Raw genomic sequence first — 20,717 nt, 5'->3', positions numbered from 1 at the left:
CTGTTGTTCATGTTACATCTGTTGTTTTGATTCATAATAGAGTTTCCATGATTTATGATCTTTCTGTCAACATTGCCCTTCTCTTCTGGTTTTCATATTTTAAATAAAGATTTCTTTCAGTTACTAATCAACATGTTTACAAAACACTGATTTAGGACCTTAGGAGTCTGCCTTGTTTGGGACTGGGTCCTGTTTAGTTCGACTGGCCTCCCCAGTGTTCAGAGCATTCATCTCCAAACGTGTGCATCATTAATATCAGCACAAGGCAATTCTACACATTTCAATATTAAATGTTCCTTTCTATTCCCAGTAAAATTCTGAAGTTGTCCCACCTCACCTAATTTCCTTCATGTCCTTTCATTGTAGACCTCAAAGCTGACTGAGAGTACAGGGAAACTGGATCAGTCACAGACCTTGTTCTGGTTGTTTGCAGAGCTCCCACCCCAGTCATACCAAGTGCCTTCCCCACATTCATGCTCTCCGTGAAGATGAAAGTATTTCTCTTTCAGTTTTTAGGCAGGAAGGGTGAAGCCATATATAGCAGCTTGCCTAAGATCATGCATATAAATGCCTGGACTGCCCAGAGAACAAATCTCCAATTTTGGTAAATCTTCCCCTGCTCATTTGCCCATAACAAGGTATTCTTTTTCTCTTGTGCTTGTGCTCATATCCTGATACAAAAATTCCTTGATTTTTTCAGGAACTCTGAAGCTTGGTGCTCTCTTGGTGCCACCCTGCATGTTGAGTGCCTGTGTAAGGAGCCCTTGCCTTAGGAAAGGGCCTTAAAATGTTCTGAATTTGTCTGTTTACAGCTAAACCATTTTTAGCCCTGGCTGCCACAAAAACCATTGTCAATCACAGATTACTTCTGCTAGGGAGTGGTTCTCACGCCGTGGCTCCTTGTTAGACAAGGAGAATGTGGGGGGTTCCCTTCCTTTCCCCTCCCCTGCATTCCAGCCATTAAAAGGAAATTTCTTTGTAACTCAGAAGGTGAAGAATCCATACTGCAGTATGGAATATTGTGCAGATTGATACTGTTTTCCCAGTGTCTTTTTTTTTCGCTCAGACTAAAAAATAGATTTTTCCCCCCCCTTTGACTGAGAAATCACTGTATGACAATACCAAACCATACCAAACCCATCTATTGTGTATTACTTTAATTGATCCCTTAAGTCCAAGGTATTGTAAATACTTTGGTGCAGGAAGAAACAGTTGGACGTATTTGTAAAAACCTAGCAAAAAGAGGTCTGCATCTCCTTTGAACATGTAGTAAAAATAACATAGCTATATTTATAGCAAGGAGAGTTTGTATTTGTAACCTTTTTGGTAATAGAAGGACAACAACTCAGATCAGTTCTAGAATGACATCAGCAACAAGCAAGCAGGCAAGACTTGCTGTAATGAAATAATGCTGCAATGAATGTGTGTAAGCTCAGACATAATTACCTTAATCCTCAGCCAGGATGAGTTTTAGAGCCAGTTAACTTAATTGCTTATTCAGTTTCTGTTTGTTGTGCAGTGATCTTGAAAAAAAATCAACAATAAGCAGTCTCTCTACTCTGCTCCAGTTCAAGCTTCATTAAGCACCCAGAAAAATGTGTGAAATTCTATCGTAATTAATTTTCTCTTCCTGCTCTAGGCATTGCTTTTTGCAAAGCAAGACAGGGAAAGACAGCACATGCATTTGTTGCAAATCTCTCCAGGGAGTGGTAGAGATAGAAAGAAAAAAAGGGGAAAAAAAAGTGCTTTTAGTAGGAACATCCAGTAATCAATGTGTAATATTTTGGGCTGCTAAGTCCACACTCGCCCTCTACCCCTCACCACCTCCATTCAAAATAGAGACAAATCCTCCTACACCAAGGAATTTGAACTTTTGTAGGGGGCAAAACCTCAAGGCATTTGCATCATTCTGGTCCCGTTACAGTCTCCAGAGTAGGCTTTAAGTAGGGTTTGGTGATATCACAGACATAGTAAAGTCTGCTCAAGTTGCCTTCTCACCAACCATTTGAATTGGTAGAGCCACTGTATGAAAGGAGATGACTGTCCACCAGGGAACAGTACCTCCAGGGCACATGGAATACCTGTATGGGCCACCTGGCTTTTTTGGGTCCTCTTTACAGCCATGGATGACAGCTTTTTTATTTGCTTTGAAGTATTGCCTGTTTGACTGTTGGTTATTCTTTACTACCTTCCTAGCAGATTTTAAACAAATGTAATTGGCCCTTTTGTAGCCAGACACTGGAACACAGGGTCTCACAGTCTGCTATTGATATTGCTGGTGTCTGTCCAAAGGAGATTGAGGGATGCATGTTTCTACAATAGGAAATCCCAAACAGAATTTGCCCCATTACTTCATGAATAACTGAGTTTTCCCTCTAGTAATTTTCTGTGGGCACTTTTTGCTATATTTAGATAGCTAAAAAGCTCTCCAGTGGAGGTCCAAGTTCAGCAGATTTGAGGTGGTTTTCCCTCTCACTACAAGGGAGTTTTCCCTCTCATGAGCATTAAAACCATCATATTTGATATTTGTACTTGTCTTTCATTGAAAACAAATGTGCTTCTTATGCCCCACTGTTCTGCCCTTCCTTTCTCCTCAGTCTCACTTAGACAAGTGTTCCTCAAGACTTGATGCTCATGGAGTAGAGCAACTGGAGTAATGGCCTAGAGCAGTGAGGAGATATTGAAGCAATTTCCTTAGTAACTCTGGCAGCATTTTGCTGTGCTGTCCTGCAATACACCTCAAATTTTGTCCAGCTCTGCATTTTTTGTTTCCTGGGGTTTTTTGTTTTTTTGGGTTTTTTTTGTTTTTTGGGTTTTTTTTTTTTTTTTTTTATTGGTTTTTGTTTTATATCTCTACATATCTGTCAATAGAGGGATGCTTTACATAGGGCTTCCAATGCCTACTGTCAGGAGAAGCCTTCTTTCATCCCAGAATGAAAGATAGAAAAATAGCACCTTGAAAAATAGTAGTTGTCTGTGATCCAAGGATCCTGCAGGCCTGGTCTTGAAACATTGCCCTTTTAACTGGGTAGCTAATCAACTCTCATAATGCCCATCTTCTAGCTGTACAAAATATGCACTATTTGCCTTCCCAGGGTAAGATTTGGATCTCCCAGCACGGTATCTCCATTTTGAAAATGAGTCTGAAATGAGAGATTCATCATACAGGGAAGGACAGATAGAAGGTGTTTGTGGGAATTATTTTTGGCCTAGAGAAGCCCCTAAAGATTAGCTACAAAGATTTCATTATACTCTTCTGTATGGAACCATTGATGATAAATGTGGATATACAGGACCAGTTTAATCCCACATAAATCAGGGCATCCACACCAGCAGCACTGAATCCCCAGCCATTTTTGACACAGAGTAGCCAAATTAGAAAATAAAAAATAGCCAAAGAGGTTTGCACCCTTGGGTTACATGACAGTGACCTGTCACTCACATTTGGTCATATAACTCAACAAAGCAACGGGCCTTGTCCCAGTCACATGACTGATGAAGGTCCCAGGATTAGGATGCAGCCCTTGCATTGATTTATATAGGACACAATCACTCATCTAATTCAACAAAACACATCAGAGCATAGAAGTCAGGGCTGGAGTATCTGGCCTCTCAGATTCAGTTTATCAACATGGTTCGACTTTCCAGTAAAAAGGGGTGGAAAGTCTCATTGTTGGTTTACCCCCTCTCTTTCCTTTTCTTCCCCCGTTAAATACACAGAAAAGCAAATGCACTCATATACTCATCCTCATCAGACAGATGTGCCCTACCATATAAAATACCTTGGCTTGTTACAGGCTGATTTTCATCCAGTCCAGCTGAGTGTGGCCCAAGTGTGTTTTAATTGTGGGAATTCTTCATACACAGACAACAGTGCTGGTTCAGCTGCCAGGGCAGTGTAGCTCGAGAACCAGGCACTGATGCTCTGGAGGAGATACTGGGAGCTGCTTGTAGAAATCAGACTAGCTCAGAGAAAGAAAACTCAGGATGATTTCCCTGTCACTGATGATGTTCACTCCCTATGCAGATTTTCTCTCTGGCATTCTGCACCACTGAGCCTTACAAAAATATCTCGCTTATGACAAGCACCATATTGCTTCTCGCATCAAGATTAAAAAATACTCCACTGGGTAAGCAACATGTTACACTGTCAATGAAAGGAATACTTCTCAAATCCTTTCTGTTACACTGGGTGTCAGTGAGACTGTGAATATTGGTACAGTCTGCCTCTGTGAGAAAAAAGGGTTCCAAGATCATACCCAGGAACAATAAATGCCCCAGGTATGAAGTAAAAACAGCTCTAGCCAGTACAAGTTTGTTTGCCAAGTGATAGTATCTGCAGTGTTGGTTGTAGCAATTAAGTCTGCTGAAACATGAAAACAAACACATCCCTCTACCACCTCCAGTTCTCCCCTCTGCAGCAGTGTTTTCATAAGTTAAAGGGGAATGTTCTTTGGTTGCTGCTTCTTGGAAGGCATATTAAATCTCACAATCTAGGCTTTAAATCACTTTCTAATAGAATGAGACCTAATGTGGAGAGAGCAGATGGGACAGATTATTTCACTTCTATTTTCCCATGAAGCTTCTGACATAGGCTACTGTTGTAAGTTAGAAAGTAGATTAGTTTGACCTAAGGTCTCATTCAGTATGGTAGCTCTTATACTGTTAAACTCTATAAAGTACACTGCTCTCAAATTGCTTTTTACAGCTCTGTCTGGCCCCCTCCTCTTGATGATGTGTGTGGGAAGCCAAGCAAAACGTTCCATTAGTGTTTAGAAAGAGAATTTGAGATATATTTTTCAGTTGATGTTGTAGGATTTATTACTTGTATAGTGCAGAAATTACTTTTCTGGACTGGAATCATGTTATGTATTAATGAATTAACAGGATATGAGTCAGCCTTGGAATAGTTTGAGCAGGAAGGTAGCATTCTTCCACAAACAATAATCTGTTGATAAATCATGCTGAAAGCTGTAATTCAATAGGAATTGTTTTTAAAGAGAATCAGAGAAAGACTATATGTGTATATCTATTCTCCACTATGGCACATTAATGCCATATTACTGAGCTCAAGCCTTCAGTCACACTGATTATGGTCAGATAGCCTTTACCCTGAGTGCTAAACAGAATTGCAGTAAAATGACAGCCCTATCCCAAATATTAAAGAGTTTCATTTTTCTGTGCTTGCATCCACACTCCTGGGCCTTTCAAAAGTGCCCTGCTTGGATTATTTTCTTCTAATGACAGTAAAAGCCTAACCTGTTGAAACAAAGGAGTGTGATTTTCCTTACATTAGCCATGTTATGAACCACTTCTCTTTCTTTTGGTAGCTTGGAGATGAGGCCTTAGTTAGGACAGGTGAAATAAAACCAAAAATCTAAGCCCAAATATTGAGTCAGTGGAAGGGAGGGTTGTCTTCTGGGGTTTTGCTGGGCAGAGGAATTTTGAAGCATGTTTGCAAATCATGGTGTTGGTGTATTCAGAGGGATACCTGCTGGGATTCTGCAGAGGCTAGCCTTTCTGGCCAGGGTTTTATTCTTGTGTATATTCAGTGGTCCCTTGACTTCAGCAAGAGCTTGAAGCAAGCTGGGAATGCACAGGTCCACGGGAAGTGAAGTGCTGCATTTGAGATCTCAGCTGAAAATTGAAACTGTGTTGTTGTACTTGCTCTTTCAGCACCATCAAATAACACCAGGCATGTTTTCACCCAGACTAGTCCCTGTTCCTTCAAGAAGTCTCACTAGCAGCTTCTACTAAAGGGTGATAGAGACAACACCTTAGCAACCTGAACAGTTTTCTCTTTTCAAAAATATAGCTAAAAATCAAATGTATTGCAGGATAGAGGGAATATTCCTTCCTTAATACAGAAAGGGTAAAACCTTTATTATGTTCTCATCAGGCTGTTAAGCTGCTCTTACAGAATCGCTGTGTAAATAGTGGCTTGAGCAGAATGCAGACTAGTAAACATATTTATTTTTGTAGGAAAACAAATAAACCTGCCTGAAGTTTCTTTTAATGCACTTCTCTTGATATATGGCTTCTCCTACCCCAAGCTCTTGACGTAGTACCACAGTTGATTCCTATAATAGCAGTAGATAACTCAGCTTGCCTTTGCCTTGGGAAATGATTAATACTGGAAAATTATACAATTGCTTATAAAATCCTGGCAACGTCTTGATAAAAGTACTTATTTTCTTAAAAAAACCACTGTAAAAGTATTGACTTCAATTGCATTTTAGATTGTCCTACCAAAACAATGGTAAGAGGATAAATGTAATAGGAACCAAAGCCAATTGCCTCCTACTGGGTTCCTGAGATTAACAGAGGAATCTGAGCACAACAAAGTCCTCAAGTAATGGAGAGGGGTGGGGAGGAGCTGGGACAGGTAAATATAGGCCCAAGAGCAAGGGTAATGTCTGGGAAGTCTAAGCATTGGCAGTTTTAGTTTCCAGTTTCGAGATGTCCTTCACACAGAAAATCAGGCTTTTGCCTTTCTTGTCACAATCTCTTTTTCACTTCACTTTCATGTCACAGCAGATTCAGCCCTCAAAGCCTGGAGCATCTTGTGTAGCTGGGAAGTGGTTGTGTCCAACTGTCCCTCAGAGAAATACAGATTGGCTCGAGAAGATCTGTATTTTCATACCATAAATACTTCTGTTTCAAAATTTTATGTCAAGGACAATCTGTACCTAATGTGAGGAAGCTATAAAACAAATAAATTCAGCACCAGAGATGTGTGGAGGATGGTGGTCCCCACTTCTGCCAAGAAATGCATTTGTTAGCACAAGTGCACCTTTTACAGAGCACTGTAGATGTGCTTGCACAGATTGGTCCCTGAAATGTTCATACATTGAGAAGAGTTTTCATCCAAGGTGCCCACACTGCTACAACTTCATTGGTGCTAACTTACATAACAGCTTTGACTTTATCAAAAATGCCACTGGCTGTTGCTGCGCTTGGCATTCTCCAGGTTAAGCATTCAGGGGGTACAGTTTTGAATCAGGCTCATTTTTCACAGCTTTCTTGACCTTTCTCTGATTTGCCATTGCTGAAGTTGAAAATGTATTTGGACTTTCTTTGGCCTTCCACCAAGCACTTCCGTTCCTTCCTGATGCAATCAAGGGAAGATTTTGTAGCTCCTGTGATCTGACAAAATGCTTAGCTTAACTCATTTCCTATTGATTTTTAAAGTAATAGGTTATAAAAATGAATTATACCATTAAGTGTACTTAGGCATTTTTTATACTATTAGCTTTGGATGTTAGAAGATAATGGTGCTTTACTCAGGTTCAGATCCCTATAGTGCATTTTTATATGTTTTAAAAATCATTTGAAAATCCTCTCAAAATTGTTATTCACAAAGATAGCAGTACGGAGAAAAGGCAGGATGAGAGAACTGCCATGAGCTTATGGTGAGGTTAAGTGTAATGTGCTCAACAGAGAAAACCAATACCAATTTGAAATCTTCCCTTCCAAATACCTTTATAGAACACCTCCCTAGGCTCACTTTGTGCCTGTGACCTTGGGCAGATTTACTAATTTTATACCATTGTGTCTAGTTATTAGTAGGTTTTTTCCATGTTCCATAAGAGACCAGGCAAACTTTCTTGCCTGAAAAAAAAAAAATCCCTTTCTTTTTTTAACTTCTCTGTTTGAAAGTATCTGCAGAGCTGTCTCTGGTGACCAGCATTGGTTTTCTCATTCTTCTCTCTGCTAGGACAGCTGACCGAATTCAGAATTGAGCTCAGATGAAGAATCGGAGGAAGAGGGAAACTTAGCTTGGCACTTGAGGCCAGGCACCTTTCCCTCCTCAGCAGCTACATGGTGAAAAGTTGACACTGCAATTCCCCAACTCTGCTTGCAGAACTAAGATTTAGCAAGTAGTTTTGCTCAACCATGTTTAAAATACTAGAAAAAGTAATTATCTGCCAAAATTGAATTTGTCAGGTAATCCTCTACTGTTATTCTGGTTTTAAGTTTCGTGCTGCCCCCAAAAATATCAGATGGTGAGGTCTTCCATGCTGCTGCAGGGAAACATGTCAGAATTTTTTTTTTGTTCAACAGCAGAGAAATAATAATATAATAATAATGGTGGTGATAATGATGATGTATTAAATTATAGAAAAAGCCTTGGTCCAAATCCCATCACCTACAGTCAAAGAAACCCCAAAGACCCCAGAGTTGGCTGCCAACTTTTGCCTGGCTGAAATTGCCAGATTCTGCAGTTTCCATCCAAAAGCATAAACCTTCCTACCCCTTGGACACAGCTCTTGGTGATGCAAAAGCAAGCAAATCCATGGCTGATGCATGAGGCAGGACAAAGCCATAGCACCTGGGAGCAAACTTGGCTCTGCGGGGCTGACAGGAAGAGGAACGAGTGGTGGTCACTGGGCTTGGCACACACGTTAAGGGAGCACACACGAGTCTTGAGGGAACAGGCATTTACTGCAGTGGGATGTTGTTCCACAGCCCCATTTCTGCAGACTCAGAGGAAGTCCTGAGGGAAGCTTGTGGAAGAGAAGGAGCTTGTGGATTCTGTGTGGAAGAAAAACTAAATACGGAATTTTTGGAAGAAACTGGAAAGAGAAGGGAAAAATTAATTTGTTGCTACATGAGATCACATAAAGCTCTCTTGGAAGAATTCCTAGAGAAAAAATTGTGTTTACTGAGTAGAGGGAGCAAAGAATCTAGGCCTACAATTTTATTGCCAAGTCTTGTTTTTTAACCTGCTTTCCTTTTGTTTTCAAACTCCAGAGATAGCACGGTGGTTCACAGAAAGTGCAACTGGTCTCTTTTGATAAGGTCTGATAGCAGAGATAAAGGAAACAAGCTGCCATTTGCCTTTAAAGACCTTCCCAAATGCACTGTCTTGCTCTTCCTAAAAGCAGTTCCCTTTGCTTTAACGTCTAGGTAAATAGTGGGAAACCAGTTGCTGTGATGTTAATGAGGATGATGAGTTTGCTGGGTGAAGAGTGGTTCCCTTGGTGCTTAGCATCAAAGAAGGACCTGCCTGCTGCAGTTCCTCTAACACCGAAGGGGCCAATGAAAGATTGCTGTCTTTTGAACTGAGGTGAATTCACAGGAATTAGTAGAGGCAGCCAGCCAGCCCAAGGGAGCTGCTTAGTTGGACTCATTCCTACTTTCTTGTGTGTAACCTCAGGCCCAAGAAAATAATACAAGAAATCTAAAAGGAGGTACCTGCTTATTCCTGAAAGGATCAGGTATGCATTGCACTTTCTAAGATAAATTCAGCCTCTAAGTGTATTCAGCCTTTACAAAATTTATCAGTTAAAAAGGATCACACCGATTTAAACTCTGAAAGTTAAATTGATGAAAAAGATTAAGGGATTTGTTCAGGAAAACACCTAGACAATCCCTTCTGGGACAAGCATGCTTTTGGAGTTTACCAAGCAAAATGCTGGAGGCTACTTAAGTACAGGAGGTTGCACTAAATGAGTATGAGTATTTAATGTTGGCATTAAATGTCCTCATTCTATCAAAATAAACATCCAGTTTCTGGATTATGTCTTGGAAGACATTATTCAATTTCAGACATGTAGCAGAAGTGTGAGAACACACAGTAACAGGAGAAGTTACTGATGCCCAGATATTCCTTAAAGGAAAACGAGAGTATCTAAAATGATCAGACCAAAATGATAAACGACAGAGGAACCTGTGGCTCCCTAAACTGCACTTGCACCAGAGCTGTATGGAGTGTTCATACTGCATTTGGTACTGTATGAAGACACAGAAAGACATGGCCTGTCCTAGGAGTGACAGCCCCAGGAGCAGAGATAAGGGGTTATTGAGCTTACTGTAAGTACAGATAAGCTGGGAGGTAGATGAAAACAAGCTGTTTCCAGGATCTCAATATACTGAATAAAAACATACAGACAGGATCATGATGCTGTGAGGTAGAATGAGGCAGATGATAACATTTGTCCTTAGTACAGCTATACACTGTGTGCCTATCCCTGAAGCTGAGTAGCAGTCACTTCGTTGTGTACTGCTAAATCCTTTAAATACCTCCTCAGTGGGATGCTTACATAATAAGTCACAGGTTTCTAATTATTTATTGCCTCTGTCTCAAACATATACTGAAGGGTTCTTTTGCTGTTTATATACATTTATTTGTTTTATTAATTCTTTGCATTTTAACAAATCATCTCTAATAAAAAGCACATTTCCTTGCGAACAGAATCAATTTCCTTCAGAAGTCTTTCAGCCCCTGATTAGTGGGTTACATTTGGTCTTCACTAATCACATACTTAACTGTGAGCAATAAAGTTCTTAAATAAATAAATGCTTTACTCCAAGTCAACATTAGTCATAATGGACGGTTTCCCACTCCAATTTCTGAACTACAAGATGAGACTGTGCTACCTGGGCACTTAGCACTTCCCATTAAAAGTACAGCAATTAATGCCAGATCTGTTTTTTCTGCAGGTCATTAGGTATGTTATTAACAATTAAGTCTCAGCAGCAGGATGATTGCAGCTCAGTAATGCCGTGGGTAGTCTAAATGGGTGTGGGTTTTCAATTACTTTTAAAGGCCTGGGGTTATGGCTATTTTTTTCCCCCTTGGTGTTAGCCTGCTCCAGAAGCACTACATCTTTCCCTGCTTCCTTTTCATTGGTTTTATTTTTGTAGGCTTTGAAACTTAAGGAGAAGTTAGCTGTAAGCCATTCCTCTTGGTCAGGGTTGGCCGTGTATTAAAGAGCTACATGCTCACATGGAGGATGCATTTTACTAACTGTGAACAGGGCTAAGTCACTGTGGATCAAAATACCTGAGATGTGGTGCAAACCCCATCACGTGGCTGCTGCAGCAAAACAATGCCTTCCCAGCATTGAATTTAAACCAGCATTTGTTGGGGAACATAGCTTGAATCATGGCTCCCTGTGGTCCAGCAACCACTCAGATTAAGATATGTGGTTTCCCTAATGTCTGTCAAATATTGTTGGAAACCGGGCTGGCTCGGCCGTGAGGTGAACAACATTACATGGGTGGTATCAGCTCCCCACAGAAAGTGGAGGTGGGGGCAGGAGAAGACAGAATATAACTTTCAGCCAAAATACATACAAAAAAAGCATTAGTGTTTATTTTAAAAACATCATGTAACACTTCTTTAGAGTTTCTATGTATGTGTGCTTAATGAATGAGAACAAGGAAAGGCTCTGTTTCTCACAGGAGCCGATAACTTGGAAGCTGAGAAAGGTGAATACAAAACATTCTGACTAAACTTGAGTTTGGCTTGTGTGCATGGCCTGGGGTGCTCCACACTGAGTCCACATCTGGCTTGGGGGTTAAAAATAAACCAGAGCTGTGTGAGATGGACAAAACAGAGCTACATCTAGTGGGCCTTTGCATGAGGAGAATGTGGCCTTGTTAGGAGATAACCCCAGTGCCCTGAGAGTGGCTTTGCTGTGCCCACTGCACTGGGACACCTGGGCCACTGCTCCCAGCCTGGGGCTTAACCCCCACCAACACCTGAATCTGAAAGCCACAGGTTCCTTGTGGTGGATATTCTCCATAGCAGCCTAGGCAGCAGTTATGAGATAGAAAAAAAATCTTTGCTGCCATAATCAAGTTATACCTAAGCTTACTGGGAGGATTGGGACTGTATGGACTCACAGCTGTAATAGCACTTTAAAGTAATGTTGTAATATCAAAAATGACCATTTTTGACTGATCTACCAGCATTCAGGGTGTCATCAGTCACTTCTACTGATGAAGGAGTAGAGATAGATATATCCTTTTATTTTTATTGTACATTCAATTTCTTAGTAAAAAATATTTCTTTTCTGTTTTACTTATATTTTAAATAGTATATCTAAATTTAATTTATGTATTTTGCAAATAGGCAGTTATCTAGTGCATACTTCATGTCTTGCCTCACCAAATGCAGACAAATCAAATGTAAGATGGGTTTTTGCTTACAGTGTCCAGGACCTTTACAGTCTGCACTCTGTTCCCCATGCCTGTTATAGCTTTTGTTGACTGCCTTTGAGCCATTCCTGTCTTGTTCTCTGTAGCACAAATAGCACCACCAAATAACAGTGATCTCTCCTTACTGCTTTTATTTTCAGATCAGGTGAAAAATACTCCAGGCTCAAGACTAAACTCTTTGGCAGTTATGATATATGACCTGTGTTTTGGAAGGGGGCTCCCAGTTTCATAATTTGACCTAGCTACTTAGTGTATGTCTCAAGAAAAGCTGTTGAGATGACCATTAATTTTCTCTAAACAATTTCTTCACTTGTTCTTAATATTAACAAAATTACATTAAGGAAAACAGAGATGGCACAATCCTCATTTCTGAAGCAGATTTTTAATGTGAAATTGGGAAGCTGGGCATTGAATTCTTCGGTTCTCTAACCACAACCCTCAAATCCCACCTCTGTGCAAGTGAGTTTGCATATGTGCATTCTGTCAGGGAGTCACAGCAGTTCCCGCATCAGTCTGCAGTTCTAAAACACCTCTAAATCCAGCAGGATTTACCAGTCTCACCTGGGTGTGTCTGGTGCTGGGCTGCTTGTTTGTAATGCTAATGGTTTTTTGGAAATGTCCTGCTTTATGCTTTGATTTCCTGATCGCTGGTTCCTTTTTATTACTCAGAAATTTATTTTAGAGCGAAGACAATCAGGAGTACAGGGTACTGTGTCTGAGGGTTGGAAACAGTACAGAAAGGAGCCTTTCACTTCAGTGCTGCTGGTTGGAATCCAGCTCAGGTCCAGGCTTAGCAAAAATCGCTGCTGTGTGATGGCTTCTGGGTGCCCTGCACTCTATGTCCACAAATGAGTCAGTGTCCACATCACACAAACCACAGAACAATTGGTGCTACTGTAATTGGGAGTCTAGTGGCAGCGCTAGTGGAAAGGGCAGGGACTTGAATGAGCATGGAAAATGAGCTGCTTTATTCCCTGCTCCCTCAGGTCACCTTTGAGACACATCTGTTTGAGGAAACTTAGAAGAAATTCGATCTCTGGTAGCTCCCTTTTGGAGATAGAAGAATTTACTTTGCAGTACTGACAATCTGACACCCACTAAAAATCTTTACATTCAAGAAAAATAAAGATCATTATGGGATCGTTTAACATGGGAAAGCCTGAACTGAAAAAAAAAAAATAAAAGCTACATATGATTGAAAAATCAACAATAAAATCCAAATGCTGACTTGAAATAATAGGAACCTAGCCAAACTAATATTATTGAGCATGGCCACCACTGCCAAAAATTGCTTCCCTCAAAACCCCAGGGAAATCCTGCTCTTTTATTAAACCATTGAACAATCTCTTTTAGTTGAATCCATTCTAGGGAAAAATTAAGGAGTGTTTCCTCAAACATTCTCTTTGGAGGTGAGAACATGGCTTGCTAGAAGAGATACTGGACTTTATTCAGCCTGAGATGATGCCTTGATGTCTTGAAACAGGGACTGGAAGGAGAGCTGTCAGCAGTGCAGGACAGCATGAAGAGAACTCTGGCACTGGCAGTGTGCCCATGAATCCCTGGTGGAGTCTGGAAAAGACCTTTGGAGGTCTCCTGCTCCAACCCCTGAACTTAGCACTTCCACTGGGTCTGCTGTGAAGTAGGGAGCTCCTTTCTTAGATTTTATATGTATCATTAGTATTCCTAAAATAATTGGCAGGAGACTAATTGTGTGCTACCAGCAGAGAATTTGGCCCCCTAGGCCCTGTAAGCCTCACACAGCTCAGCTGTGAAGACACCTCTTAATCTGCTGAAATGGCACAGTCACCTATGCTGATTGCAGTGGTGAATGTGCCATGAAATTTTGGCTAAGTAAAATTTAAAAAATGTGTTTGATGTCAGATAAGTGCGTTAGCAAATCTGAAATGTTTGGAGACAGCTTGGACTGCATGTGAATTTATGCCAAATGCAACCAAAAATAGAATACAAACTTCACCTTTAAGCTGAAGTTTTCCACTGCAGTACTTCAAAACCACAAGATTTTGACTTTTTATCTCCAAACAGTCTAGAAAATAAATTTTAATAACTTTAAATAATTTTAAGAGTACCTTAGACCCAGGAAGTTAATTTATAAGTATTTATTTTGGGATGTGGGAGGGGGAAAATTCAGAGCAACACAATACCTAAATGTCTGTGTGTTTGAGTGTGTACATGGTGGTGGGAGCGTGACTGTAACCTGCCACATCTCTGCTTTTGTATTTTTTGACTTCTCTTAAATAGATGAGGCTACCAGATTTTGTAGAGTTGCTTGTACAAAGGAGACAGGGTTTAGATCCCCATGTTTGTTCTCTGTTCTTGTGGTAAAGGAGGATTTGAAACCCAGGGCTGTGAAGGTCAAATTCCCAGCTCTGTGGTGTCTTGTGAGATACACCTGTGTCATGAGGGTGGTGGGAAATAAGCATATCCTTTCAGGCTAAACATGGAGAGGTATTGTGAAGCACCACAGATGTGTGAGGGCCAGCTTCAAAGTTCCTGGGACCCTGGGGATAACATCATCCAGAGCACAGATTTCAGAGTTTAAAAAAAAAAAAATAGGGGAGGATTTCAGCATCCTGTATCACACCACCAGTTTCTTGTAATGAAGAGTATGTGGTGCATATTTTTGCCTTTTCTATGACAAGTGCTGAATTCCTCAGGGGGTTGGTGATTGTGCAGAAAGCTGGCTCCCTCTCTGCCTGCCTCAGCCGGGAGCTGCCGGGGCTGAGGCTCAGCCAGGGGAGCCTGGGCAGGGGCTTCCCTTGTTCCAGCAGGATGCTGAACTCAGCAGCCTGAGTGTCTGAGAGCAGCAGCAGGAGGGGGCTGAGGGGTTTCAAGGGGGAAAAAGCTATGGAGCAGAAATGCATTTGGCCATCCTGAGTGCCTGGTACTTGGCAAGCAGTGGTCACGTCATCAGGCAGACTGTCCTTCCACGGGCAAAGAGGGAAATGCATCCTCCTTAATGGAAGACAAACAAGCCCTATATGTAGCAACACACAGTTCTGCATGGGAAAGCAGTGCATAAAACTATGGACTAAACTAGTGCAGGCTAAGATCGCTGTTCAGAAATACGAAATTGGTTCTGAAAAAGAGACTCCTGAGGTAAGTCAGAGGCCAGAAAATGAACTGCTTTTGTAAACCTCCTGCAATTCCATGTAGTGAACAAGGTTACACATGAATGAAACCATGATGTATGATTTGGCATCTTAAACATTAAAAATCCTTTAAACTATAGCTGCAGTGTTCATTCCCAAATGATTTTACTTTGTGTATTTATTTAGAGAAAGCTGAAACAGTTTGCCATTTTTGTGAATTCAAAAGCTGCACATTTCCAAGACTATAAAAGAAACCTTAAAAAGAAATTACTTTCAGAACTCAAATGATGATATTTAAAAATTGATTAAAAATGCATTTAAAATTAAATAGGTGTAAGAAAGAGAAAAGCTCAGTTGTCATCTTTTTGTAACTTTATCAGATAAAGTGATTGTGATGCACACATAAAACTGGACAGCACAGATTTCTGTTCATCATATTTATTTCATTTTATGTTATGAATTTGCCTGAACAGTTGCTTCCTACATTGTGAATTATCTTTTGTGGGAATGTTTTGAAACATTTAAAGTTGGAGGTCATATAAAATATAGCTGTATGTGTAATTCTAAATTTGTGCATAAACTCTCACACAGATTTGGGTTTGGGTACTCATACAAGAAATCTTAATTTTATAGTTCTGGAAGGTAAGCATTTGTATTTATAATAACAGAATGAGACTTAGAATGCTTCATGGAATGTCAAAACTTTGTAAATAATACTTGAATATAGGAATTGGGTTAGAATCCCCTGAAGTATGGTGAGTTTTCAAGTGTTTTCAAACACCAACAGCTTTCCAAGCATGCACAATATGAAAGTCTAAGTTACATTTGTAATGGTGTTGTTCAGGTTTTGTTCTTAAAAACTATCTCTAGAAAGTGTGGAAATTGTCATAGGAATGCTATTCCATTCATTTATAACTCAGGAACATTGGAGGAATGAGATTTGTTGAAATGACCACTCTCTAATAATGTCATTCTATTCCATTTTCTGACCTGTAAGCAGAAAAATTAATTACAGAAGAGGATTTATTTAAAAAAAAAAAAAAAACAACAACAACAATAAAATTAACTCAAAAGTGTTATTTTGCAGAGATTGCTATTTAAGGTACCTTAAATTTTTCCAGCAAGTCCATTCTGTCAGGGCTGCTGTCATATCAACCTCCACAGCACCTGCTCAGCAAAGCCTTTGTACTGTCCTGGAAGCAATGTGCTCTCGGTTGCTTTTTTCATAGCCTGCTGGATGGAAGAGGCTGTGTAAGCCAGGGTTTCACATTACTGAGCAGTGATAATTAGAGCTACTTGGCTTTTTTTAAGGGGAAGAGGTCATATTTTCTTGAGTTGGATAGAATGTGGGCTTTGGGCTAATATTTTCAGTGCTAGGTGCAGCCTGTTCATTCCTTATGAGGGTTTATTCTTCGGCAGTATTTTGCTTACCCTCTGCAAGTCTGTACAGTCTTGTAAGGCAGAGCAGAAGTCTGGGAGCAACTCCCTGTCCTGCTGGGCAGGATGTCAGCATATTGGGCAGTGAAAGAGGGAATTGCTTGATTCAACCTAAACCTTTTTTCCATTTTGCCACTAACTTCCCCAAAAGCTCCATACTTGCCCAGCCCTGTTGGGTCAGTATGATCAGAAGTTAAAGGTTGCCATCTAATGGGGAATGTACATAATACAACCTTCATTGGGTTTTACCAAATTATCTCTTCTTGTTCTTCTCCATGTACCTGTGAGTATTTTCTTTACAAGGCACTAGGGGAATGAGAATGATATTTTATTCAGATTTTACATGGGATGGTAAAGTATATTCTATCAGTAACAAGGCGTTGCAACCTAGTGAGAAAATCCAGTCATTCAGTGTAACCTGATTAAATCTGATTTCTTAATGCTTTTTCTATTCATTCAGATATAGATGAGTGTTCCTTTGAACGGACCTGTGACCACACCTGTATCAACTACCCTGGAAGCTTTGAGTGTCTCTGCCACAAAGGCTACACCTTGTATGGACTGACGCACTGTGGAGGTTTGGAAACTGAGTTTTGCTTACATGTGTGTTTGTTTGCTTTGGGAACTGTTTACGGAGACACTCATTCTTTTAGATTAAGGTTTTATAACTCAAGATGATAAAGACATAATGTTAAAATACACTTAAAATATCATGAGCTGGGTGCGACTAAAATTTCAGTATCTCAAATATGCTGAAGCATTCCCAAGAGAAAAACACCAATGAAAACCAATGTTCCACCATTTTTGATCAGAACTTCCACAGGACTGAGGTTACTCACTACTGCAGGGAGGCATCATATGATTAGCAACAAAGAGAATAGGGGAAAGAAGTCAGTTTTGCAAAGTTTGCATATTTTGGCTCTGATGGCATTTGTCCTTAGCAGTCTGTGGCATAAACTGCCTCTGAAATGCATAACAGAAGGCTGTGGTGGATCTTCCTCCCATCTTCTGGGGACCTGCTTTCAACCTTTTTGGCATGACTGGAAAGAATTGGTCCTGTAATGTTTCATTTTGTAGGAGAGGGATATTTTTGAAGTGCAGCATTACCACAGTGACCAAATCAGAGGTTCAGCTAATGTAGCAGAAACAAAGGCTGGCCCCTCACTTCTGAGGGCTGCATTCACCTGATTTTGTAATGTCAACACTGCTAATGGTATCTCTGCATGGCTTCTTTTCTGGAAGAAGGATGTAGGAGGTGTATGCTGGTCTCTCTTTTGTGGAGAAGTATCACATGAATTCCTGATAAGAGTAGGGGCAGACAGGAAGAGAAATAAGAGTCCATCTAAGGAAGCAGTTTGGGAACAGACCCCACTTAAAAACAGTTGTGAATGCAAATTCAGAGTCTGAAAGTTTTTGGGACCTGTGTTATATGAGGTGTAGAGAGACTGATCTTCAGTTTCACTGTTAATTCCTTAATTACTTAATGCACTAATTTAGGGAAAGCCTCTAAGTTTGGGGTTCTGCCTCAGTCTTTAAATAACCTTCAGTCTCAGTTCAGTTTCAGTCTTTTCAGTAAGACTGAAGAAGGACCAAAACTCTCACTGGAAATACTCAGTGCTGAACTTTGAGCAAAAACATAACTGGATCCAAACCTCCTGCTTTTTTCCATTATGAGCAGATGCAAAATCACAACTCTGAATCCAGACTTGTCCAGGCCCCAAGTTTTACTACTTAGGCCTGTCATTAGTTTTACTCCTTGCTTAGTTTTGATGCTTAATTTTGAGGTCTGCCAGTGAGCCAGAGCATCAGGAATTCTGTGTGTCTCCTGTTGATTTGGTGTCATTTCAGCTCATTAAGTAAATAAATGTTCTTTCTGGTGGTGGAAAGAGAGGAGACGAGAGATTGACCTTGTTGGCACGAGTATATGAATGCTGAATGGATGGACTAAAAAAGATACACTTCATACTGGCTAAATACTTTTCTAATGCATCAAAAGTCAAAATATTTTCTGTGGAATATCAGTGTTAACATACATAACTTCTTCACCTTCTTTCAAGCTTTACCTTTTATTTTTATTCAAGGAGTGGAACTCTACCCTTTAACTGCTTAGTTTCTTTCAAAAGCATCATTTCCTCCTTCACTTGAACTTCTAAAAGAAACTCTGGGAATCACTGTGGAGAATTTACCTCCTTGTTTTGCTGAAGTGATGTAATCTCACAGAGGTTTATGCCATTTTTCTGTATTGTCCATTATTGTCCAGATGCTGCAGACACTTTTGAGCATGTTTTGTATCCAGGAATTTCAGTGTAACTGGTCCTGGCAAGTAAACTGTGTCAAATGCATAAATCCTTGGGAGAGTAGGAGCTGTACAGTTTAAGGACAAATACATGCAATATGCACTACAGTTGTTTAGCACTGTCTGTCTTTATACATGTTTATATGGGCTCCAATGTAAAAGATGCAGTAGAAATAGTTTCCTTATGCAAGTCGTGTCCTAATGTACAGTATATGTGTATACACATGGTTAAGACTCTTCACAACTTTAAATATGTTTTCAGATATTGATGAATGCAGCATCAGCAATGGTAGCTGTGACTTTGGGTGTCTTAATACCATGGGGAGCTATGAGTGTGTCTGCCCACCTGGAAAGAAACTGCACTGGAATAAAAAGGACTGTGTTGGTAAGTGTGGAAGTGTGACTCAGAGGTGACTGTGGTGAATGTGTTCTCCAGGAGGGTGCAAAAGCCCATGGTTTTGTTTTAGAGAGGCCGCATTTTCACAATCTAGATCCCCACATTCATTTTATAAACTCAGAAACACCTGATCCTTTGGAGCTCCCTGGGCTAGGATACAATTCTAGGTCAATTAGTGAATGATCAATATGTTAGATTTTATTTGTGTGGAATGTTTTTTTAAAGTTTATTAATCCATTCACAGAAATCTAAGATTATTATTATTATTATTATTATTATTATTATTATTATTATTATTATTATTATCGTCATCATCATCATCTTAGGTATTTTATACTTTTGTCCTTAATTTGCCCTCTTCCCATCTCTGTAATGTCAGCTATAACTCTATTTACCTCTAACACTAATTTAGTATATTCAAAATATTTAACTGTTTACAAGTAGGACATGGTAGGATATAATACTGACATTCACAGAACCACACCCCAATTTTTCAAGTTATCTCTGAAGAAGTCCTGCTTCATATAAAGTACTGACTTTATACTAGCTGTGTTAAAAGTATTAATCAAAATGAACACAATTCCTGAGACCAGAAAAATTTGGTACTTGCTGCTAGTGCCACTTTGTGGCAGACCTGAATTTCTGTATCCTTTAAAGAGATAACTTATTTTTCTGGAGTCTTATGTGAAGCACAGCAAATCTTGATCATGGCTACAGCTAAAGTATTTTCTGTGAGATTTTAATTCTGATTTTTTTATTTTTAATGAGAATAGTATACCTGGGGTTTTTCATGGCCACATTTTTTAGACACAAATAACTTCTCATAGGCACATCTGGGGATGATACCTAATACCTAATTGGGAGCAAGACAGAACAAGAAAAAGGGGGATCTCCCTTCAGGGAATCTCTGCACATACTGAGAGAAAGCACTGCTTAATCTGGAGCAGAGAGTACTGCACTGGCCTCATGTGATCATGCAATTGTGGCATTTTTTTACATGGGTACAGCAGTATAGTAAGCACTTTATAACAAAGGTGGGGTGGGGGGTGAGAGCCTCAAGCTGAATTCCAGCCTTTGCCTCTATGTTCTTCCTAAGCACAATTAAGTGTTTCACTTTCCTGCTTACCTGGCTATTACCTTCCCTGCTATGTAGAGAACTAAGCATTGTGACAGCAAGAAATAACTCACTGTGGTTTTTAGTTATCCACTAGGTCTCCCTTGCCATATACCAGTTATTCCTCTGGAAAGGATTTTGTAAGCTAGAAGCTGGGACTAAAATTTTTGGAGGTCTGCTATGAAGTTAGACTATTTATGCTATATTCCCTCTCAGCCTACTAAGAATGTTGCTTTATTGAAAATATTCTCCTGCTTGTAAATTTCTCCTCCTTATTTATAATGCTCAGCTGAAGATGGAAATAGAACACCCTTGTCTATTGATACACACTCTAGTCGTTGGTGACTTCAGTGAGGCTTAAAATGAGCATCATCTCCCTGCTGATCACCTGCCGTTATTACCAATGTTTTTGAG

The 20,717-nt window shown here is 40.0% G+C and overlaps 1 protein-coding gene across 2 annotated transcripts in view; it reads left to right on the top strand.

Moving 5' to 3' along the window:
* The window catches only part of SCUBE1 (signal peptide, CUB domain and EGF like domain containing 1), a 192,937-nt gene that overhangs the window by 146,951 nt on the left and 25,269 nt on the right, over nucleotides 1-20,717 (top strand). For both annotated transcript variants that reach the window (XM_071422622.1, XM_071422621.1), the window contains 2 exons: nucleotides 16,957-17,073; nucleotides 19,055-19,177. In XM_071422622.1, the coding sequence (XP_071278723.1) occupies nucleotides 16,957-17,073; nucleotides 19,055-19,177 (240 nt within the window). The remainder of the gene's footprint in view (nucleotides 1-16,956; nucleotides 17,074-19,054; nucleotides 19,178-20,717) is intronic.

Source organism: Agelaius tricolor, unplaced genomic scaffold, assembly GCF_023055355.1.
Source record: "Agelaius tricolor isolate 1412-34295 unplaced genomic scaffold, bAgeTri1.0.p SCAF_3, whole genome shotgun sequence".
NCBI classification, from domain to species: domain Eukaryota; kingdom Metazoa; phylum Chordata; class Aves; order Passeriformes; family Icteridae; genus Agelaius; species Agelaius tricolor.
The sequence above is the reverse complement of the archived record's forward strand: the minus strand, read 5'-3'. Positions and strand labels throughout refer to the sequence as shown.